The sequence below is a fragment of the Dendrobates tinctorius genome, unplaced genomic scaffold, assembly GCF_039654945.1.
Source record: "Dendrobates tinctorius isolate UK_male_01 unplaced genomic scaffold, ASM3965494v1 ptg000057l, whole genome shotgun sequence".
NCBI lineage: Eukaryota > Metazoa > Chordata > Amphibia > Anura > Dendrobatidae > Dendrobates > Dendrobates tinctorius.
Window position 1 is genome coordinate 14,577,580 of NW_027361725.1, and position 25,221 is coordinate 14,602,800.

General features: G+C 45.7%; 1 protein-coding gene across 2 annotated transcripts in view; it reads right to left on the bottom strand.

Moving 5' to 3' along the window:
• The window catches only part of FANCM (FA complementation group M), a 113,856-nt gene that overhangs the window by 6,342 nt on the left and 82,293 nt on the right, over positions 1–25,221 (bottom strand). The window contains exons 9-17 of one of the 2 annotated variants that reach the window (XM_073577775.1): positions 22,903–23,090; positions 22,566–22,772; positions 15,581–15,782; positions 15,187–15,332; positions 11,505–11,657; positions 8,178–10,050; positions 5,994–6,076; positions 5,827–5,922; positions 2,463–2,573 (exon numbers count right to left, since the gene is read on the bottom strand). In XM_073577775.1, the coding sequence (XP_073433876.1) occupies positions 2,463–2,573; positions 5,827–5,922; positions 5,994–6,076; positions 8,178–10,050; positions 11,505–11,657; positions 15,187–15,332; positions 15,581–15,782; positions 22,566–22,772; positions 22,903–23,090 (3,059 nt within the window). The remainder of the gene's footprint in view (positions 1–2,462; positions 2,574–5,826; positions 5,923–5,993; positions 6,077–8,177; positions 10,051–11,504; positions 11,658–15,186; positions 15,333–15,580; positions 15,783–22,565; positions 22,773–22,902; positions 23,091–25,221) is intronic. The other variant, XM_073577776.1, reaches the window with a different exon arrangement.

Here is a 25,221-nt window from a genome sequence, read left to right on the forward strand (position 1 = left end):
CTGTAAGTAGACTGATCTTAATGACATTCTATTTTTTCTTTATTGATTTTCCTGCCAGAGTTTGAGTTCAGCGATCCACTGTCCCATAGACAATAATGGGAGAAAAGGTGTGACCGTCCCATCACTGCTCCATTCAGATAGGGATTGGCATCCTGGTAGTGTGCAACCCCTGTAAAGTGAACCATGAATACAGAGTTCCACCCAGTTCTTTCTATAAACCTATGTTACAAGTCATAGATATAACTTGGAGCTCCTGAGCCACAGCGAGAAATCTGCCATATCTAGCATGTACCATGCTGCTTACTGGTGTGGCAGAAGGGCCTCCAGAGCAACTGCTAGCTCTGCACCTCGCGTAGCTGCACGCTTGATCATAGCCATGACTGATGGAAGGACGGAGAGCATGAGATAAGGGGCCTAGTGGGTGTTTCCGGCATCCCGCTATAACACACAGCATAACAGTAGAATGTGACTTCCGACCTGAACGTCAAAACCAATACATTCCCTGCAATGTGCTGGCCACTGAGCTGGAAGAACACTTACTTCTCCCATTACCCAAGTAACGTGCATGGACCGAGCGCCAAGAGGAAGATCTTTATTTTAGAAGATGTGGAATGGTTTGGAGGTCGAGGATCACGTTGACCTTTTCTATTTAAGCTCGTCATTGCACCAAATACACCAGCTATTACTCTTCATGCCTTATGAATAACTGAAAATGGAAATTTTTTTGGGGGTGGGAAGGGGGGTTAACCCATTTGCTGCCAGAACAATTATGGCATACACATAGTAACATACATAGTAACATAGTTATTAAGGTTGAAGGAAGACTAAGGCCATCTAGTTCAACCCATATCACAATTAAAGCCCAATTAATAACTTTGAAAAATCCATAAAATATATATACCCCCATAGCCTATACATTTTCAGCATCTCAAATCTATTTCTGACTTTATGCAATTTCAGAGCAAAATACATATTTAAAAAAAAATGGATAAATGGTAAATGTTTGCCTGTGGCTAAAAGTTTGACCCAAGGGCACATATCCAAGCTTACTGGCATGGATGGTGATAACATGAAGAAAAGTTCCTGAAATCACTCACAGAAGTACAATAGCAAAGATAAGATGTTACCATTAGCCATGAAACCAGACTACAACTATGCACAGTTAAATGATTCAGGGTGCAGATTATAATGGTCTTAAGGGCACCTGTCACAGATATGTAATGTTTCATCTGGCGTAAATGCTGCGGTTCTCCTGAGTCCGGCAATGTTTTTCTTTTTTCCTGTACCTCTCTGTTCCCAAGATATGGCCCTCTCTTCCATGTATGTAAATCTAGAATTGTTAGCAAATTGAGTGTGGTCCACAACGCTCATTTTGAGAGTCATCTAGAGGACCACACCCACTTGGCTATCGAGACTGGATTTATATACAGGGAAGAAGGGCCGTATCTCGGGAACAGAGAGGTGTAAAAACAAAAGAAAACCACTGCCGGATTCAGGAGAACAGCGACATTTACTCTAGACAAATAAGTACATATGTATGGCAAATAATAGTTTCTATAGAAATTAGTTTTCTGATTTAGAAACAGAGGGTTGTATTCGTCTTTTAGACAAAGCAGAGAGCAGCTACAACATATCTTTAGCATTGGAGGACCCAGCAAGGGAGTACATCACCATTGAGTATGATGTAACATACTCACAGACGCGGATTCTTTACGGTAAGAGCAGTGGGACTATGGAACTCTCTGCCATATGATGTTGTAATGAGTGATTCCCTACTAAAATTTAAGAAGGGACTGGATGCCTTTCTTGAAAAGTATAATGTTACAGGGTATATACACTAGTCTCCTTAATATTGTGTTGATCCAGGGAGCTAGTCTGATTGCCGTATGTGGAGTCGGGAAGGAATTTTTTTCCCCAATGTGAAGCTTACTGTTTGCCACATGGGTTTTTTTTGCCTTCCTCTGGATCAACATGTTAGGGCAAGTTAGGATAGGATGGGTTGAACTAGATGGACTTAAAGTCTCCCTTCAACCTTAATAACTATGTTACTATGTAACAGATTTAAAAAAAAAAAAAAACACATGACCAGATGCTCAGAATTATGGAAAAATAGCTGCTATCTTCCAGCTACAGTGCCACTCCTGTCCTCAGGTTGGGTTTAGCATTGCAGCTGAAGTCCAATGAATTTCAGTGGAGCTAGCTTGCAGTAACAGACAAAGCACACAGACTGGTGCCGTGCAGTTTAGGATGACTTTTTTTCTTACCTGAATAATTAAATATTTGGAATAATCAGAAAGTATAGAACTGATCAGAGATTGTGTTATTTGTGCATTGTAGAAGAGTCCCTCATCATAAAGCTGCTCCATCGATTGGCAGCGATATGTGAGGGGAGTTGGTAGCAAGTGTTCAACTTCCCTGCACTGGAGAAACATCAATCCTACACAACAGCCTCTAGTACAAACCTTCAGCTTGTTGGGTTTCATCATTTCCACATCTTTTTCCTTTCGGCCACTGTGGACAATACCCTTGTGATGAGTGGGGGGGGTAATAAAATTTTCATCATCAGAATCCAGCTGTAAAAAAATGATCAGACAAGATTGTTATTAGTAATTAAATACTAAATATTATTAAATCCTTATTTTTCAGGCTATAAATCGCAGGAAAATGGGTGGGGGGGTTGGTTTGGGGGGGGGAGTTTTATAGTCTGGATGTCCCTAATCTGACTGAGGTGGGGGAGCGGCAGAGAAGCGGGTCACAGGAGGCAGGAGCTGGCGGCTGCGTCTAACTGCTGTGCCCGCTGCTAAAGAGAAATGAATATTCACTCCCTTCCACGCCCATGGGGGTGGAAAGGGCTGAAAGTTCATTTCTCTTTAATAGTGAGCAATGTTATCAGCAGCATGAGGCATCTTCTACTTAAGGCAATGAATATTCTCTCCCTTTAGTAGCGGCACATGATCACCCGGCCCCTGCGGCTAATACTGTGCTCGCTAAAGAGCAATGAATACTCACTGTGCTCCACACACATGTCCTCGGCGACTTGTAAGCAGCGCATGATGTCACTGCCATACGCTGCTTACAAGCATAAAGCTGTTAGCACCGGAGCAGGATGCCGCGAGGGCACGCTGGGAAGGTAAGCATGTTTTTTTTTTCTCTGCTGGGGGTCATGCATACCAGGATGGGGAAGGGGGGCAATTACACCAGGTTAACGATGGGGCCATGCATACCAGGGATAAGGATTGGGGCCATGCATACCAGGGATAAGGACGGAATCCCTGCATACCAGGATAAGAATGGAGCCATGTATAACAGGACATAGATGGGTTCCCTGCATACCAGGATGGGGAAGGGGGGCAATTACACCAGGTTAAGGATTGGGGCCATGCATACCACGGATAAGGACGGAATCCCTGCATACCAGGATAAGGTTAAAGCCATGTATAACAGGACGGAAATAGGGTCCCTGCATACCAGGACAGGGATTGGGGCCCTGCATACCAAGCTAGAGATAAGGGAGCCATGCATACCAGGATGGGGGATATTAAATATAGAATTGACCACATTTTTTGCTTCAATTTTTTTTCTAATTTCCTCCTCTAAAACCTAGGTGCGTCTTAGGGTATGTGCACACGTAGTTTCTAGGTTGTGCGGATTTTGTTGGAAAATCCGCAGGACAAAAGTCCTGCGGTTTATCTGTGGATTAGCCTGCGGTTTTACACCTCATAATGATAAGGTGTGAAATCGAAGCGGAAACCGCACAAAGAATTGACATGCTGTGGATTGTAACCTGCGGCAAAGCTGCAGCATGTGCACTGCGTTTTTTTTTTCTCATAGGAAATAAAGGTACTGTATAACGCAGCAGAATCTGCTGCGGACCCGCAGAGCCGAATCCGCAGCGTGTGCACATACCCTTATAGTCTGAAAAATACGGTAGTTATTAAATACTACCACCATGAATTGCACAGACATCAGTACCATACAGCCCGTCCCAAGGGCTCAAACATTAGGACAAATTTATTCATGGCAGAAATGTTGCCTTTGTGAAAATGTTGTGTAATTTCTACATCAGTGCACTGAGACCCCCGGCCATGTACACGCTGTAGCTGAAGTCCTCTATCTTCATTGATTTGTCAGAAAATACATTAGTTAGAAGGTTTTCTAACTCTCAAGAAAGCAGAACTTTTTGCAATAAAACTTCCATGGAAGCACAGTGATGGCGGTGACACTACAATATATAGCATTAGTAGGGGGCAGGGGTCACCGCCTGTGAAACAAACGAGCGAAAAATAACATTCACAAAGAAGAGTCCAAGGACGAGCAGATTCTGACGCCGCTTTTCATTATCAGCCTTGAACGAGCTGCAGAAAGTGCCGCTTCCTGGATGACGGTTGTTGCTAGGCGATAACTAGACGTCGGCAATCATTTGTATTTTCCAACAAATTGCTTGTGTGCGCTATTCTATGTACAGACGACGGTTAGAAGGAGTTCGTTCGCTAAATTACTAGAACAGTGGTATGACGCGCTCTTTTATCCTGCATACAGGATGTGAATAGGAGCTGTGCGGCGCAGCGCAGACCTCACCTCATTGTGGAGGACCATACTAATGGTAAAAATTCTTACATGTATACAGATAATGGGAGTAATGGCCGCTAAATGGCTTCAAGGTAATTTTATATACAATGTAATGTAATGGTCAGAACGGGCCTGGACCCATCTACATAATGAGAGGGAACAATGCAGACAAATGATCAACATACAATCTGGAATATGTTGTGTCTGCGGGGAAACGGAGGCGCGGAAAGTCAGAGAAAGGAGCGAGCAAACGAGCAACAGAGAGAGGGAGGAGCAAGCAAACAAGCAACAGAGAGAGAAGCGAGCAACATTGAGAGGAGCGGGCAAACGAGCGACAGAGAGAGGAGCGGGCAAACGAGCGACAGAGAGAGGAGCGGGCAAACGAACGACAGCGAGAGGAGCGGGCAAACGAGCGACAGAGAAGAGCGAGCAAACGAGTGACAGAGAGAGGAGCGAGCGAGAGTGTGACGAGCGAGCGACAGAGAGACAAGCGAGCCAGCAGCGACAGAGTGTGACGAGCGAGCGACAGAGTGTGACGAGCGAGCGACAGAGTGTGACGAGCGAGCGACAGAGTGTGACGAGCGAGCGACAGAGTGTGACGAGCGAGCGACAGAGTGTGACGAGCGAGCGACAGAGTGTGACGAGCGAGCGACAGAGTGTGACGAGCGAGCCAGCAGCGATAAAGAGAGAGAGGAGCGAGCCAGCAACAAAGAGAGGAGCGAGCCAGCGAAAGAGAGAGAGGGGAGCGGTAGATAGATAGTTCTCCTGCCTTCTCCCTGTATTGTCGGGTTCTTCTGATTGTGGGGAGTACATTGCTGTTGGACCCCTCTGGAATCAGCTACGGACTGAGCACGCCAAAATCAAACTGCCCAATCTTTTTTTTCTCAGCAGCAATTAGCAGGAGAGTCCGTGAAGTGCCAATACATTAGTGGGTGAGTTTTTTCCCTGCACCCTTTCCAACAAAAGGTTTGGCACATCTGTGTTTGGCTGCCTTTAGAAGACTTCTTGCAGACCATGTAGGCTAAGCACACCCATGTCTGTCGGCTAAATTACCTATTTTTTGTGCTCTCCAATAACCTAGAATAAGTTATCAACATCGGGACCCCTCCATGCCAGATTACATGTGTAGGTATATGGTGACGCAAACAGCATAAGGCTGTAATCTGATCATAAATTGATCGAGTATTTTGGATTGTTGGATAGATTCATTATTTTTTTAATTGAAGATGGGCAGAACTTCCCAGACAGCAGGCTTACTGTGTTAAGGAGGTGTTGGCGCTTCTTAACTGCAGGCATCGGTGAGTCGAAATCACATTCGCTGCTAGGGGTCTGCAAAACAAAATTGTAAAGAAACTAATAAAAAACAGAATCGGTGCATTCAGTCTCCTCCCAGCGCATTGTTGTCAGACGCTTCCCCATCTCACCTCCGGAGACCTGAGGACATTGGCACCAGTCAATTTTCTTTTCCGTCTAAAGACGACATCGTCTTCGCTCTCAGGGCTGCTACCTGTGGAGAGACAACAAAAATCCCAGAACAGAGTGATAAAAACATGAAATGAAAAGGCAAAAATACAGCGAACTACGGCAATTAAATCACCAGAGTCTGACCTCGATGTTCAGTGTCCTGCAGCTACAGAAAGAAAACAGCTGCCCCCGAGGTCATTATTACTACAAGGCAGGTATAGGGGATGTGCTGGATTGTATAAAAGGAGGAAAAGAGCATAATTAAAGAATAAAAGACAAACTATACACCAATCAGCCAGAGAATTAACACCATAGTGTCGATTCCCATAGTGCTAAAAAAGTGGCTCTGACCCATGGACTCTAGCAAACCAATGGCATCATGTTCCTGAACAGTTTTGCAGTGTGGGGGGAGGGGCATTATCTTATGAAAGATGTCACTAATATCAAAAATCTAGCAAAGATCCAATCTTCATAAACAATTTAAATAAAAAGGAAACTCGGAGTAAAAGTTGCACTTAAAGGGTTAAAGATATGAGAGAGATATATAATTTTTTATTTATTATATCTGACACACACACACACTAAAAAAACTATAAATAGAAACCCCTTTGTATATAACGAAGAGGTCTCCATACAAAATTTTGTTTTAGAGCTGATCTTTGCCAAATCACGTGGTGGAGGGATGTGGGTATATAGGAAGTGGTCTAACATATTGGCAAATGATTATTTTCCTTATCACTACAGCTATTATAATCTATCACTGGAATTAGGGATTAGTGTTGCCTTAATGATACTAGCCTCATACATTGTTTTGTCACATCCACATAAATGGCTGGACTTTCCCAAATCCATCATGCTGCATCTGCCAGCCTGTCTTCTTCACATAGAGTATCCGGGTGCCATCTCTTCCCCAGGTAAATGACTCACCTTGCCGTCCACATGGTGTAAAATGAGATTCAACAGGCCAGGTCCTCTTCCTACATTGCTCCATGGTCCACTAATGCTGCTCACAAGCCCATTTGGGGCACTCTGATCAGCATGGACATGCTCACTGGCTGCCCCATACACAAGAAGCTAGGATGGTGTGCAGCTTTTGAAGCCTATCATAGCCAACAGTAACTTTTGAGCAATTTCTCCCATAGCATCTACTCTTCTGAAAGATCGGAGCAGGCCGACAAGCCTTCAGTCTTTTAGTGCGCCAATAAGACCACTTTGGTTGGGCACTAACCACTGCATGCCGCCCACAAGATAACCTTATGCTTGCCTGCTTGCGCAGATCCTTGCACTTTTCCATTTTTCCTGCATTCAACCACAAAAGCTGCCCGATATAGCCCACCCCTTTTACAGGAGCCATTATTGTTGTCATTTTTTTAATGTTTTGGCCAAATGGTGGATAGTAAATAGACAGATGGAAGCTGAGCAAAGAGGAACAAAGGACTGAGGAATCAGGGTTTGTCTTTTAACTATGGCCACACATACTTTGGCAAGGAGGCTGCATACAGCAAAATAGCAAAGCTTTTTTTACATGTTCTATTCACCTGCAGTACCACCATTACCTGATCGCTAGTAGGATCCTAAATCCTCTCTCTACCACCCCAGACCTCTCCACTAGGAAATTTGCAAATGGTGTTTCCAAACCAGACAAGGCCTTTGTGGAAGGGACACACTGTAGAGTTCATTACTGGCAAGAGATCTAAAAATGTCTGCCACTTTCAGGCTGTGTGCCCACGTAGCGTTTAAGCGTTTCTACAGCGCTTTTAGACAAGCGATTCTGCTGCAGAAACGCTTAAGAAAAGCATCTAACTGATTTTTAGTGAAAAACACACATGTGCCAATGGTGCATTTTTAACCGCTGCGGAAACGCTTAGCAATTAAAAACGCAGCATGTTCATTAATTTTGCGGAATCGCACGCGATTCTGCATACCATCGATTATATGGGCAAAAACGCTTAGGAAAACGCATGCAAAAACGCTTACAAAAGCGCGTCAAAAAACGCATGCGTTTTCCCGGGAGCAGGGTAAGCGATTCTGCTCAGGTTTATTCTGCTTCAGAATCGCTACGTGGGCACATAGCATCAATGTTTAACACTCCCTTAAAAACATATGTATTTACAAGACCAGTGTGTAGATGCAATGGTACGTACCTATAGTTCTAGAAAGATCTGCCTTGGTTTCTGTTTTTTCTTTGGATCGTATAAGAATAGGGGTGTTTTCTTCCCTCGCTCCAATCTTCTTAGTTGGTGTAACCAAATCAAATTTAGTAAAAGTATCAAAAGATTTTTTAGCGATGCCTGTTTTTTCCATGGGTGATTTTAGAAACAAAGAGGTAGAATTTAAATCTTCAGGAGTATGGGAAAACTTGCTTTTAAGTGGGTGTAAAGGTGAGAGTAAAGACCTGGCTCCATAGGTGGGGCTTCTAGTCCCAGAAGTTAGAGGAGTAGACATGATGCCACCTCCATTGAATATCCTTTTAATATGACTGGGTTCCTTAAAGTGGTTGGGTTCTTCTTCACCTTCACTCTCCGGCTGTCCGTCCTCTTCACCTTCTGGAGAATCGTTCTCAATGGAAAATCCAAGGTCAAAATTGACGGAAAACAATTCTTGAGAACCATAAAAATCATCATCCTCTTTCACTTTTTTGTTCTCAATGGTTAAGGAAGAAGTTTGGCTTTCTGGTTCATGTCCTGTGGTGTCCTCAGATAGTAGAGATGGGTCAAACATATTGAAGTTCACATTGGTCCCTTCATCACCAGGCTTAATGGTGGTGCCAGCCTTGCTTGAAGTCAAATGGTCAATTTCTGCAAATGCTTCATCTTCAAATAAATCGAAGCTGTCATCAAGGTCATCAGGAATTGAATTCAGTTCATCTTTCCGTAACTCTGGTGGAGATTCAACCTTCTGGCACTGGGAAGACCTTAGGATATCAATGTCAGTATCATCACTTTTACTAGTATTTCGGTCTTGGATGACATTCAGATTATAGGAAACTGATGAATTTTCGAAGTTATGATCTTTCACATTCCTTGGCTTCATGACATGACTCTCTGTCTTTGCAAGAATGTCAGAATCCTCACGGTTAGTCTTATAACTACGATCTTTGTGTATGGAAAGGTTGTATATTGTAGGTGGATCAACATTTTCCTCATAGGTTTCATCTTCATCACAATCGAAAATATCAACCCATAGCTGCTCATGTATCGATCCTATATCTACAACACCATTGGTGTCACCAGTCACCCCATCATCTCCTTTATTTTGTTGATTTGGTGAGCTTGAAATTATATTCTCACATGACGCTTCTTTATTAACTTCGGTAGTGTCTGGCTTATCCTCTAAATGATCTGGTTGACTTAAATGACCCGTGGGTACAGGTAGGAGTTCAGATTCCAAAGAAAATTCTAAACTAACCAAAGAATTGAGGTCAGATAACGATGGAGGGGAGTAGGATAAGAATTTCTTGACTCGTGATCGCATTCGCTCGACCCAGTCATTGGCCAACTTATTGGGAATTTCATGAGTATTAAGTGATGGTGGAGCATAGAAAAAATTAGATAAAAGAAAAGTGGAGTCATCATCACAACCATTGTAATTGGAGTCAGTCTTTGATGGAGATTTCAACATTGTCCTTTGGGAATTAGTCGTGGAAACTTCTTCCACATTTGTAGGGCTCTTTGCAGACTCTTCAATTTCCATGTCATCGGCCACATCATGATTCATGTCAACCTCTATAGCACTAGCTTTCTTCATCTCTGAAACAGTAATCAACGTATCTGTAATGGGATGCTCGTCAGAGCGCGACCTTATGCTGTTAGAAGCTTTGGACGTTGACTTGAAATCTTCATCAGGCTCAATGGTAGAGAAGAGAATAGAGTTCTTTGCATTTTTGATGACTGGCAACTTTTTTTTAGCCTTGGAATTCACCGTTGGGCAAACACTATCTTTAATGCCTTTACGCAATGGCTGCATGTCCTCCTTCTGAAAAAATGCCTTCATCTCTTCATCATACTTGCACCCGTTCTGTAAAATGGTGGAAGAAAAACTTGCTATTTTTTTTTTTTACATTGAGTGCCCTAATTACAAGCATGTACATCAGATGGAGGCATAAAGTACCGGTATCTACATCAAACAGAAAATACATAAAAAGATCAGAGCAACTCATTTATGCCTATGAATAGTTAAGTGCAAAAGTGAAAGCCAAATAAATACCCTACTAGAAAGGGCTCAATTCTTTACATGCCGTACAAGCACGAGAGTGCAAAACACTTTACTCTATCAAGAGTCTAAAAGAGCCTGACCCCTCTCAGTGGCAAGAAGATGTAGAAGTGGATAACACAGAGATCATCAAAGAAGTGCGGGCAAGTAGTCATCATGGGGTAATGAACAAGACTACTAAAGGACTACTAAAAAATGTTTTACGAGATTTTTAATAATTTCTGTAGCTATTTTGTATCCTTAAAGGACTGTAATAGGGATTTTAAAATAAGTTATGGTTGCTTTTACATTACAGGTAGGTTCACCAGGTACAAAAAACCTTTCCAGGACAAGGTTTACTAGGCAAAACCCATCTTTATGCCCAAATAGGGCCTGCAAACATCATATGGGGGGGCAGAGTCATCTAAAATTAGACAAAGCGGAAAGTCACTAAAACGAGCAGCTCATGATTTTTATGGTTGCCTCTTACATGGTTAGCCGTCTAAATTTTAGTTTACAACCTACCAGACAGTATGGTCAGCCACATAAGGCTGAAACTTTGCCCACTGTTATGGCCAATTGCTGCACAACTCTATTTTACAACCATTGAAATATCACAGGTGATTGGAGCTTCACTGCGCTGTCACTGCAGCCTCAATGCACCGTCTGGCTGCACTGTTACCCAAGTGGCTGGAAAAAGTTGTCTGAAGCCTGCCAACCCATGGTGGCCAATGACCGCACAATTCTGAAAAACTGACGATGGCGGCACACAACCAAACGCTTTCCATCAGTGGTGATTTAAGGACACCTGGTTTTGTTGCAAAATTGTGTGGCCATTGACCACCACAGATGGGAGAAGTTTCTATTGTGCACAGCCAGAGACCCCATTTTTCAAAACTGTGCAATTATTGGCCACCACAAGCGGGCAAAGTATCTGCTGCTCCATAAGGTCTTCTCTAGTGTGGGCAGTGCATGTTGCACAGCTGTGCCACGGTAGACACACACGGATTACAGGTAATTGATGTTCTCCAACTGAGCTTACTGTAATGTCAAGTAGAAAGCAGCACGGCAATTAGCGGTACTCCATGTAAAGTTACCACGCCCCAGCCACAACAAATACAGCATACTTAATGGAGAGGAGTCCTTTTTTGCAGGTGGTTTACGAGAGATCACCTGTAATGCAAGGACAACTAGAGAAAGGAGGATAATATCTGGAGCAGCCATAGTCAGACAGATGAACTGCCAGTGGTCCAACAGTGTACGGTGAAAGTAGTGCTTACCTCCTCCAATCTCATCTGCTCAATCAATTCCATAACAGCGATGAAATTCTGACATCGAAGAGAGTGATCAACAGAGCTGGTCGGAAAAGGACGGTTCTGCCACAAGCTCCACTCAGATAGTGAAAGCTTGCGGACGTTTCCCGGGACCACTTCCTAGATTGCGCAGAGGAGTAAAGGATGGTCAGTGCACATGCTAGCGCTAGCTCTTTATCAGTATTGCCTATAAAGTTCATAAGAAAATGTACCACGCTGGTGGAGTACGAGGCCGGATGCAGAAAGAACTATGGGGAGGTGGAAATCCACACAGCTGGGCTTTCATCTTATACACAAGACTATAAAAAGGGACCCTCTAGACCAGACCAATCAGTGTGTGAGACAGCAGATGCGATTATGTCATTTTATCGCGCTGCTGCTGAGACAAGAGCAAAGCACCGGGGGGGGGGGGGGGGGCGAGGAGAGTATGTGCTTTTTTTTTTTTTCCATGTGTATAGGCCGTTTTTATGTATATAGGAGGCTATGTGGGGGCTCATACTGTATATAGGGAGGCTATGTGGGGCCTCATACTGTATATATGAGGATATGTGGTGGATAATACTGTAGGGGGATGTCAGCATACCTTAAGCCAGCTCAATATTAAGTAATCTAATATGAATAATTAGAATAAATATGTTAATATTAATATTGACCACAATTAATTTCAGCCTATTGGTTTAACCTACACAATAGTCATGGTCTGTCATGTGGTCCCTTGGGAAAATGAAGTGCCCACCACTGCTCTAGGCAATCAAAGGTGAAGCAGTGATTGTTTAATGCTGCATCTCCTTACAGTGGGCACAGAAAGTATTCAGACCCCTTTACATTTTTCACTCTTTCATTTCAGCCATTTGGTAAAATCAAAAAAGTTCATTTTTTTTCATTAATGTATACTCTGCACCCCATCTTGACTGAAAAAAAAAAAAAAAAAAAAAACAAATGTAGAAATTTTTTGCAAATTTATTAAAAAAGAAACAAAAAGGAAATATCACATGGTCATAAGTATTCAGACCCTTTGCTCAGACACTCATTTTAAGTCTCATGCTGTCCGTTTCCTTGTGATCCTCCTTGAGATGGTTCTACTCCTTCATTGGAGTCCAGCTGTGTTTAATTAAGCTGATAGGACTTGATTTGTAAAGGCACACACCTGTCTATGTAAAGGCCCCGTCACACTATAGGTACTGTCACACTTAGCGATGTACCAGCGATCCCGACCAGCGATATGACGCGGTCAGGATCGCTGGTACATCGCTAAGTGGTCGCTAGTGAGCTGCCACACAGGCAGATCTCACCAGCGACATCGCTGGGGACGGGGATCGCTACTTACCTGTCACACCAGGCGATCCTGCGTCCTCCCGCCCGGCTCCACGCGTCGCTCGTCCTCACAGCAGGAAGCGCCGCAGGAAGCTGACGACGAGAAACAGTCCTGAACGTTCTCGCGCGATCAGCGATAACCAGCGGGGGAGCGGGTCGGAGGTAAGTATCAGACATAGCGATATCGCTAGCAATATCGCTATAACGTCACCGATTTTGTGACACAGCAGCGATATTGCTAGCGATATCGCTATGTGTGATGCTTACCTCCGACCGGCTCTCCCGCTGGTTATAGCTGATCGCGCGAGAACGGCCTGAGCCATTTCTCGTCGTCAGCTTCCTGCTGTGGTGACGAGCGACGCGTGGACGTCTTTATCGCCGTGTCTGACAGGTAAGTAGCGACCGCCGCTATGTCGCTGGTGAGATCTGCCCGTTTGGCAGCTCACTAGCGACCACTTAGCGATGCACCAGCGATCCTGACCGCGTCATATCGTTGTCGGGATCGCTGGTGCATCGCTAAGTGTGACAGTACCTTAAGACCTAACAGCTCACAGTGCATGACAGACCAGATGAGAATCATGAGGTCAAAAGAACTGGCCAAGGAGCTCAGAGTCAATTGTGGCAAGGCACAGATCGGGTCAAGGTAACAAAATAAATTTCTGCAGTACTCAAGGTTCCTAAGAGCACAGTGACCTCCATAATCCTTAAATGGAAGAAGTTTGGGACCACCAGAAGTCTTCCTAGACCTGACCGTCCAGCCAAATTGAGCAATCATGGGAGAAGAGCCTTGGTGAGAGAGGTAAAGAAGAACCCCAAGATCACTGTGGCTGAGCTCCACAGATGCAGTAGGGAGATGGGAGAAAGTTCCACAAAGTCAACTATCACTACAGCCCTCCAGTAATCGGGTCTTTATGGCAGAGTGGCCCGACAGAAGCCTCTCCCCAGTGCAAGACATATGAAAACCCGCATAGAGTTTGCAAAAAAAAAAAAAAAAACACATGAAGGACTCCCAGATTATGAGAATTAAGATTCTCTGGTCTGATGAAACGAAGACAGAACTTCTTTTTGGTGATAATTCTAAGCAGTATGTGTGGAGAAAACCAGGCACTGCTCATCACCTGCCCAATACAATCCCAACAGTGAAACACGGTGGTGGCAACATGATGCTATGGGGGTGTTTTTCAGCTGCAGGGACAAGACGACTGGTTGCTATTGAAGGAAACATGAATGCAGCCAAGTACCCTGGATGAAAACCTTCCAGAGTGCTCTGGACCTCAGACTTGGCTGAAGGTTCACCTTTTGATAAGACAAGGCCCCTAGGCACACAGCTAAAATAACAAAGGAGTGGCTTCAGAACAACTCTGTGACCATTCTTGACTGGCCCAGCCAGAGCCCTGACCTGAATCCAATTGAGCATCTCTGGAGAGACCTGAAAATGGCTGTCCACCAACGTTCACCATCCAACCTGACGGAAGTGGAGAGGTTCTGCAAGGAAGAATGGCAGAGGATCCCCAAATCCAGGTGTGAAAAACTTGTTGTATCATTACCAAGACGACTCATGGCTGTACTAGCTCAAAAGGCTGCTTCTACTCAATACTGGGCAAAGGGTAGGAATACTTATGACCATGTAATATTTCAGTTTTTCTTTAAAAAAATTTGCAAAAATTTCTACATTTCTATTTTTTCAGTCAAAATGGGGTGCAGAGTGTACATCAATGAGAAAAAAAAGTGAACTTTTTTGAATTTACCAAATGGCTGCAATGAAACTAAGTCAAAAATTTAAAGGGGTCTGAATACTTTCCGTTCCCACTGTACATCCGTGCTCTGGTACACCCAATTGTGCAGGGATTTCCAACCGACCCTATATATCTTAAGGGGCATACCCACTGAGCAAGGCAAAACCAGTGATGGGAATACAGTACTACAGTAGCGCTGCACCCCTTCATGCTGAGTTGCAGTCGGAGTCACAGCGGTCATATTAGCGTTATAAAATTATTGCATAAGATGAAAAAAAGCAATAATAAAGTGTTCATCTATTAGCTACAGAAAAAGTGCATCTGGTTCTGTTGGATTACAAGTCCATGCTTAATAAAAACAATCCATTCATTTTCAATCATTAAAGTGTAATGCTTCATGTTTCCTGTGGTGGCGCTGCAGGGGAACTGAACTCTTAACCCCTTTCCACCAATTGGGAACATTCTGCAAACATATGGCTGATCAGGGGAACCTTGAAACAAAAAGGGACTGTCGAAAGCAGAAAAGTCCTTGAAATAAGATCCCCCAAACAAAAGAACAGAAGTCTATAAAAACTGGGAAAATCTAATCTGCTACTTACAATGATGGGATTGGGGTCTTTAAATAGCTCAAAGTGGGTTTGGGGTAAAATAAAATCTGTCACGCCATCAGATTCCTTTAAATGATACAATCTGTCCCAAATCTCAAATTCTGTGTTGGTCAGGAACGCATCATCTTTCGTGGAGTCTGTGGATTTGTGTAAAACGAGTTAAGAAATTCTACGACCACAAGAAGATTTTCATTAGCAGTTACAAGAATATGTTTTAAATCCAAAGCTCTATTACAACATATGACCACCGGGAGCACTGTTTAATGCATCAGTTTGTAGTTTCATCAATCTCATAGAAAGAAAGGAATAATAAAGCTAAGTCTGAACATCGACTACGGCCTTTGCTGTAGCACACCTACTGCATTAAAGAATAATGACTACTTACGGTGGGTCACACCAGATCGTCGCTCTTTCGAGGAATTTCCATCTCTACCATCGAAGGCTCCTTGTGTGATGAACATTTTGTGCACTGTAGGATTGATCCCTTCTGGCACCATGCGTGGGCTTTGTTGGTGTAGGTGTAAATCTGTGTTTCCCATGATGGCCTTATAGATGCTTCTCTTATTACACTGACTCTGGTTATAGGTCTATAAAAATGCAGTTGAAGTCAGTAGGGTGTCATAAAGCCAGAGGAATCATGAAGTTGTCAATTACATGCGCATCTCCGAATCATCCAGTCTCCCTCCCTGTGCCTCTCCCAATCGTCCAATCTACTCTTTCGCCTCTCCCAGTCTACACCTCCTGCACCTCTCCCAATCGCCCAGTCTTCTCCTAACACTTCACCCTATCAGCACTCTGCAACCCCTGCGCTTCAACCAATCACCCAGTATACACCCTCTGTGCCTCTCCCAATCGCCCAGTCTCCTCTCCACCAGGACTGTGGAATCGGTAAGCCAAACCACCAACTCCAACTGCTCAATTTCCCTGACGTACAAGTCCACAGCAATACCTCATTACTAAGTGCGTCACAGATTCATCTCAACTAAAATAGGGATTTTTGTGGTACTCACCGTAAAATCCTTTTCTGCGAGACACTCGTTTGGGGACACAGGACCGTGGGTGTATGCTACTGCCGCTGAGAGGCTGACACTAAGTGAACACAAAAAAAGTTAGCTCCTCCTCCGCAGTATACACCCTCTCGCTGGCTCTAAGCAAACCAGTTCAGTGCAAAAGCAGTAGGAGAAAAAAAAAAAAAAAAAAAAAATCAACTTTAACAGGTACAACATGTCAAGAAAACCCACCTATCAAAAAGGAAAACAAAAAGCCATCAGGCTAACAGGGTGGGTGAGGTGTCCCCAATGAGCGTCTCAGAGAAAAGGATTTTACAGTGAGTACCACAAAAATCTCTTTCTCCTTCACCTTATTGCGGGAGACAGGACCATGGGACGTCCCAAAGCAGTCCCTGGGTGGGAAACTGACCCAAAGGATTAAGCCATAAGAACCAACTGTTTATAGGTGTGCTACCGCTGCCTGGAGAATCCGTCTGCCCAGACTTGCCTCTGCTGAAGCCTGAGTGTGGATACTGTAGTGCTTTGAAAATGTATGTAGACTAGACCAGGTTGCAGCCTTGCAAACCTGTTCTGCTGATGCCTGGTGCCGAAGGGCCCAAGAAGCGCCCACCGCCCGTGTGGAGTGTGCCCTGATCCCTGCTGGAACAGGTGTCACCCTGATGTGATAAGATTCCTGAATAGACACATGAATCCACCTGGCTCTAGTCGACTTTGAGGCAGCGAGACCCTTCCTGCGAGCCTTGGGGAGCACGAACAGCGTGTCCGTCTGACGAAAAGATGCTGTCCGTGACTCATACCTCCTGAGAACTCTCACTAGATCCAACGTATGAAGGGCCTTCTCGATGCGGTGTACTGATGCTGGGCAAAACGAGGGCAAGACAATGTCCACATTAATGTGAAAAGAGGAAACTACCTTTGGCAGAAAAGGAGGGGCCGGACTGAGAACCACCTTATCCCGGTGAATTATCAGAAAAAGGGCTCGGCAGGATAGGGCAGCCAAGTCCGAAACCCAACTGATTGACGTTATAGCAACGAGAAAAAACACTTTCCATGAGAAGTATGTTAATGAGATATCCTGCACTGGTTTGAAAGGAGATTTCTGCAGAGCACTTAAGACCAGGTTAAGGTCCCAGGCATCCAGGGGAGCTCTATATGGAGGTACCACGTTGGAGACCCCCTGAATGAAAGTCTTTACCTGCAGGTTGGAAGCAATCCTGCGCTGAAATAGGACGGATAAGACAGAGATCTGTCCTTTGAGGGAGCTCGGTGCTAGACCTGAGTCCAGGCCTGCTTGAAGGAATTCTAAAATGTTGGGAATGGAGAAAGTGAGAGAAGGACAACCACGGTCTCTGCACCACGCAAAGAAGACTTTCCAGGTGCGGTGATAGATACGCGCTGAGGCAGGCTTTCGGGCACTAATCATTGTAGTAACCACATCCTGGGAAAAAACGGCTTGGGTCAGGATCCAACGGCCAGGCCGTTAAACACAGGGCCCCCGAGTTCTGATGGTAGATCGGATCTTGGGATAGTAGGTCTGGACGATCCGGTAGCCCCAGGGAACTTCGGCAACTAGCTGAACTAGCTCTGCCCAACAAGGCCAGTCTGGGGTGACCAGGATTACTAGGACCCCTTCCGACTTGACCTTCCGGATTACCTTCAGAAGCAGCGGTAACGGGGGAAACACGTACGGGAGTCGAAACTGGTTCCATGATAAAACCAAGGTGTCCACGGCGATGGCTTCTGGATCCCGGGACCGAGCGACAAACTCTGGCACCTTGGCGTTTAACCTGGAGACCATCAGATCCACATCCGGAGTTCCCCCAACATTGACAAATTCATCGGAAAACCTCGGGATGGAGAGACCCTCGGCGCGTATATATCACCGCACCTGGAAAGTCTTCTTTGCGGGGTGCAGAGACTGCGGTCGTCCTCTCACTTTCTTCATTCCCAACATTTTAGAATTCCTTCAAGCAACCCTGGACTCGGGTCTAGCACTGAGCTCCCTCAAAGGACAAATCTCAGTCTTATCCGTCCTATTTCAGTGCAGGATCGCTTCCAACCTGCAGGACTTTCATTCAGGGGGTCTCCCACGTGGTACCTCCCCATAGAGCTCCCCTGGATGCCTGGGACCTTAATGTACCTCTCATGGAAAGTGAGAAAGTCTGCCGCCCAGTTCCTTACACCCGGAATGTGAACTGCTAAGATCACCAAGTGATTCTTCTTGGCCCAGCAGAAAATGTGTTCCACTTCGCGAATGGCCGCCCTGCTGTGGGTGCCCCCTTGGCCATTGTCTGACTGAATCCGGATGGGACGACCCGCCAGGAGATGGTGAAAATGCCGTAAAGCCAGCCAAATCGCCCGAATTTTTAGGAGATTGATTGGGAAGTGTGATTCTCAAGGCAACCAGTATCCTTGGGCCGTATGGTAACGGAAAACAGCTCCCCAGCCGAGGAGACTGGTGTCGGTAGTGACTACCAGCCAATGGTCTGGGGGAAAGGACTTCCCCTGAATGAGGGAAGAACTCAACGTCCACCACCTGCGTGCCTGCCTGCCGAGACCGCCGGCACAGGCGGTCGAGAGAAAACGGGCTCCTGTCCCAAGTTGCCAAAAGGGTATGCTGTAGGGGGCGAAGGTGAAGCTGGGCAAAGGGAACCGCTTCCAATGCTGCCGCCATTTTCCCCAGGACCCTCATGCAGAAACAGATGACACAAGGAACTGGCTGATGGAGTGCCTGGACTTTGAAGAAGGACCGAGCTTCCACTCTGGGAGGACGGTAAGAAAAAAAAAAAAAAACACGTTTTGTAAGATGTTTAATAAATTCTATTTTGTACCCAGAGGTCACCAGATCTCTGACCCAAGTGTCGTGCACGACGGTGAGCCAGACATGGCGAAACCAGAGCAGGCGACCACCTACTCTGCTGGTATCAACCGGAAAATGCCTCAAGTCATTTGGTTAAAAATCTGTGGGACCTTGATCCCTTAGATTTGGACTGGTGGGGACGTTTTTTCCCCAACGGATTGGATCTCTGTGAGATTTGATGATCTCAGTCCTAAGTGGAGCGACCTGAACCGGCAGAATTGGTCGATGTGGTCAACCCGGGGTTGCAAAAAGTCCAAAAACAAGCCTGCAGTTGGTGAGGAAACAGTCGCTTAACCCTTTGCTGGGGAAGAAAATTGCTTTTCCCCCCCTGTGGTGTCTGAGAGGGGTTGATCTAGCTTCTCACTGAATAACCGGCCACTCTGGTAAGGCAGAGAAGTTAGGGATTTCTTTGATGTTGAGTCTGCTCGCCATGTCCTTAACCACAGAGCTCTTCTAATGGAAATAGCATTCGCGGCCTCGTCCAAGGACACATTAGTCAAGTAGTTTCCGGCCAAAGCGATCTGATTTGCGAGATCAACTACCTAAGGTGGAAGGTCAGTACCCTGCAGGGCTCTATTTAAAAGACTCTGCCCAGAATACCATGGCCTTAGGCACCCATGTTGCCGCGTAGGAAGGGGAGGTAGCTGACCCCGAAGCTTCAAAAAACTGAACGAGCAAGACTCTCTTTTAGACGGTCAGTGGGATCTTTGATGGAGGCTCCCTTAGGTAAGGATAGCAGGGTTTTGGAAGCCAAGCGCGACACGGGTGGATCAACTGGAGAGGATTCTGCCCATTTTTTGCGGAGATCAGAAGCAAAAGGGTATGTTGCTTCAAGCGCCCTCTGACCTGAGAAACGTTTGTCTGGCCGTTCCCTATGCCGCTGCACTATGTCCTCAAACTCTGGGTGAGTGCTGAGCACTATGAGGCCGTTTGGCCCGTTTAAAAGACACCTTATGGACTGTGGTCAGGGTGGATTCATCATCAATCTCTAGGGTTTGATTGACTGCCTCAATGAGACTGTCAACTGTCTCCTGGTAACCAGGCGCATCCAAATTGAGGGGCCCATCCAAATCATAATCCGAGTTCTGCTTGCTATCGTACACTGGTGAGGGTGAGCGAGAGACGGAGCTTACGGATGCCGAAGAGCCGGATGGCCCGGGAGACGCTGTATGGGTTAGTTTCCCCTGCATCTGTCTAGAGTGAGGGCGGTCCCTGCAGGCCGATGGCTCCTGTGAGGTGGAGGATCTTTCCAAGACAGTCAAACTACTGTTCTTACACCTATTGGGGGTCTGAAGGGACTCGATTGCTTTCGTTAGAGATGCCATGGACTGCGACAGACGAAGCCCATTCAGGGGGGCTAGGTACACTGGGCTAAGTCGCAGCGGAAGGCTCTTAGGCGCGTTCGGAATCGCAGGCTTTGCATAATTGTTTAATCTGCGCTTGCGGAAAAGCAGGCCAACAGGCGGTACATAAGGTGAACACCACCGTATGAGTCTTGGCCCTTCTGGACATGCTGTACCTCTTAGCTGATATGGACTGTCAGTTGCTGGGGCGGTGTATAAATATGTAGCTCTAAAAAGATCAGCGCAGCCTCTGAAAATGAAGCTGCATATGGGGCTGCAGCACTTACCCCGGTCCTGTGCCCCTGAGCGTTCTGGAGGGCTGCAGAAAGTCCTGCGGCTTGTTTCCTGGATTCAAAAATGGTGTCTGTGTGAAGCGCCGGCGAATGGGCAGACCCGCAGGAAATAGACGCGCCTGGGGCCAGACATCTGGTCTGCGGCCTAGTACAGGCTGATGCTGGGGCTTAAAGTTCCGGCGCCGGTCGGAGGACACTGGGGTGGCGCGCCGCGAATGCGGGGCTCGCATCGGAAGTGGCACTAGCGCTGTGGCCGGAAGCTGCACCCCGATGAGGACGTCGGCCGCGCCGGGCCCTCGCCGCCTAAGAGGAACGGCAGCGATGCAGGAGCCTTTCCAGCCCACCCTCCTTCCTATGCTCCCTCCATGGAAAATCTGCCAGGTTAGAGAGGAGGGGGGCTGTTTAAAGGATGGTGCAGGTACCCTTAATCCGTCTTCCCCTATGGGGAATGAGGAGAGGGACCATCCGCCTCCTTCCATCAACGCAGTCTTCAGCATTAGTTATGCAGTGGGGGCCGCACGGACTATTATTATGCCTCTGTACAGCCTAGGGTTTCTCTACCCTAGGGTGGTCAGGGCTGGGTCCGGCATAGTGTCCCATGTCGCAGGAGAGGATACGTGGAGGCGACATTCCATGTGCTTGCCTGTTGGTTTGGGGAGATCGGACCCTTTCAATAGGGTCCGTCACCCCTATCTCGTCTTCATGGTGGAGGGGGGGGGAAAAAAAAAAAAAAAAAAAAAAAAAAAGTGGTCTGAAAACCAGACTCGTGTGCCTCCTATGGACACTAGGCATGAACTGGTTCGCTTAGAGCCAGCGTGAGGGTGTATACTGCGGAGGAAGCGCTAACTTTGTGTTCACTTAGGTTCAGCCACCTAGCAGCAGTAGCATACACCCGCGGTCCTGTGTCCCCCAGTGAGGCAAAGGAGAAAGCAGACATTCTTAAATCAGGAATAGAACAGACATTTATAGGACAGTTCAGAACTTTCCCAAATTATTATGAAAACATTTACAGCACATCCTGCACTGAACTACTGAAACCAATTTATTATATATTTTAGGAGTCTGAGTTGGTCCATTTTATACTCCAACTCCGATTCCACCAAAATGGACACAGACTCCGACTCTCCAATCGCTCAGTCTCCCTTCCTACACCTCCACCAGTCTCCCCTGCTCCTCTCCCAATCGCCCAGTCTCCCGCCCTGCTCCTCTCCCAATCGCCCAGTCTCCCTCCCTGCTCCTCTCCCAATCGCCCAGTCTCCCTCCCTGCTCCTCTCCCAATCGCCCAGTCTCCCTCCCTGCTCCTCTCCCAATCGCCCAGTCTCCCTCCCTGCTCCTCTCCCAATCGCCCAGTCTCCCTCCCTGCTCCTCTCCCAATTGCCCAGACTCCCTCGCTGTACCTCTCCCAATTGCCCAGTCTCCCTCCCTAAATCTCTTCCAATCGCCCAGTCTCCTTCCCTGCTCCTCTACCAATCGCCAGGTCTCCCTCCATGCGCCTCTCCAAATAGTCCAGTCTCTCTTCCTAAGCATCTCGACCAATCGCCCAGTCTCTCTCCCTGTGCCTCTCCCAATTATTCAACCTCCAACTTGAAATGGCTTAAAATTTTTAAAAATCATTTCCATAAAATTATGATAAACTGAATTACAAAAATGAAACTATTGTAGGAATATTTCACTTTCCATAGTGTTGTCCAACATCTTCCCCTATATACAAAGTACGGTACATGACCAGAAGACATGACTTTTATAATGTTCTATATTTGAATACATTAATTTTACGCGGAGAACAATTACAATTCTGTTTCAGGTGTATATGCTCCATAAAAAAGGCACATAAAATTTTGGAAGATAAATACTGTCCACATACCCGTTCCTCTCGTCCTTGGCACAATATGACCACTATACGTCCTTGCCGTTTTCTTCCCGTTCGACCCATTCTTTGGACCAGACGGATGGGACTTCTCTGAGCATCAAAGCAAATGATGAGATCCACCTCTCCGATGTCCAAGCCTTCTTCTCCTACGCAGGTGGAGACTAGTGTATTATACCCACCCTCCCGGAAACGCTTCACCACCTGGGAAATGGTACAATTAGATCACGGCTTTTGAACCATGTCAAAAAGTCAACTCTTCCTGGTCAACATTTAGGCAACCAACATCGGTGATCACCAGAGACCGTAAATATGGGAAAGGTTCTTTGCTCACCTCCAGCTGTTCCTTCTGGGTAAAACCTTTAACTCCTTTCCCAGTGGATGAATGGCCCACAAACGTCATAACCCTGACAATAGGCTGATGATGGTTGAGCATTTCCGCTATTTCTTGTACGCTGTCCCGGAATGAAGAAAAGATCATGATTCGAGTGTCTTCAGGAGAACCACCGGAGGAACTCTGACCTGAATTTAAGTAGGAGGCCAGTTTTAAAATAAAGTAATAATTTAGCAAGGGCCTAAAAGCATTAAGAGGTATCTAAATATCAATAGCCAAAAGAGAATTCAGCTGCCTACCATGTGTATGTATGCGCAGTGCGTGTGTCGGTATGTATGCATGCATGCCCATTGAGAGAGTGTGTGTGCGCGTGCGTATGTATATGTGCAGCGCATGTGTGCTTATATGTACAGTTGAAACTAGAAGTTTACATACACTATATAAAAAGACATATGCATGTTTTTTTTCAATATCTGACATGAAATCTGAATAAACATTTCCCATTTAAGGCCAATTAGGATTACCATAATTATTAATATTTGCCAAATGACAGAATAAAGAGAAAGAATGTTTTAAGGCATTTTTATTACTTTCATATGAAAGGCAGACTCACCAAGCCCTGACTGATGCCCTAGCAGGATGCAGCAGACCTCCATTGATAAAGGCTTAGGGCAGCACAGGTGCAACCCACTGATGAAGACAGCCAGTAACCCAGCAAAGGAGGGTCTGGCTGCCTAGTGGGAAAAAAGGGACACAGATGAGGCTTGCATAGGACATCAGTCACACAGTGCGGTGCAAAGTGTCTGAACAGCCTATTGATCACGCCCATAGTATTAGCAGGCGGGCTGTTCTGCACTATATACATGCATCACACAGAAAAAACCAAGCCAACATGAAGAGGCCTGGCTGCATCCTGCAAAAATGATAAAAAGTGCAAAAAGATAAAAAAAAATGGGGTACAGTGTGACTGATGTCCAATGCAAGCCTTATCTGTGTGCACTTTTCCCACTAGGCAGCCAGCTCCTCTTTTTCCTTTGGTTACTGGCTGTCTTCATCAGTGGGTTGCACCTGTGCTGCCATTAGCCTTTATCAATGGAGGTCTGCTGCATCCTGCTAGGGCATCAGTCAGGGCTTGGTGAGTCTGCCTTTCATATGCAAGTTTTTGTTGAATTTTTTCTTATGTTAGCTGTTCACTTTTATTACTTACTGCAAAAGTAAAAACTTTACATTCATTAGTAATAATAATAATAAATTTTATTTCTATAGCGCCGACATATTCCGCAGCACTTTACATTTCAGAGGGGATTTGTACAGACAATAGACATTACAGCATAACAATAATCACATAGATAATAACAAATACCAAGAGGAATGAGGGCCCTGCTCGCAAGCTTACAGTCTATGAGGAAAAAAAGGGAGACACGAAAAGTGGGTGGTAACAGGTGCCATGATCGTATGGACCAGCCATAATGTTAAGTGTGTAACAGTACAGACACAGAGGGCTAATGGATGCATAAAGCATGTGTATTAGTATTTGGTACCATTGCCCTTAAACTGAATGACTTGGGTCAGACGTTTGGGATATCCTTTGTGGTACAGCAAAGAGTGTAGTGCTGGATGGGAGGATAAAGTTTGGCAATGATGTCACGGTCACATGCTCAGCCCATGTGATGTGTACCTCACCTGTGGGTAGGGTTATGGGCTATGTAATGGAGGTTGGCATTTGGCACATGGTGAGTGTGTGTGGAAGATATGAGAAACTTGGCGGGAGTTCGCCTGAATTTGTTTTGTTGGACTACCCGTGCTGCAAAGCTTTAGCAGCAAGACTCAAAACAACCCTCGGAATGGCACCTGGCGGACGCCACTGACCTGGCAGCTGCTTAGTTAAGCCTGTCCTGTGCAAGGGTGAGTTTGGGACCAGTGGTTCTCGAAGCTGGAGTATATTTGTGTTTTTTTTTTACTTTCTGTTAACCTGCTGTTTAAAGTGACAATAAACCACTGAAGTTGGACTCTAAGCCTGTGTGTTGCCTCATTACTGCGGCCCTGCCACTGCCTACAAGAGCAAATCCCCACATCTTCCTCAAGCTCATCAATGGTTGGCCGGAATTTGGACCCATTCCTCCTGACAAAACTGGTGTACCTGATCCAGATTTGTAGGTAGTCTTGCTCGCAGTGGCCTTTTCAGCTTTGCCCATAAATTTTCAATAGGATTGAGATGAGGGCTTTGTGGTGGCCACTCCAAAACATTGACTTTGTTATTCTTAAGCCACTGTGTTACCATTTTGGCAGTATGCTTCGGGTCGTTGTCGATTTGGAAGA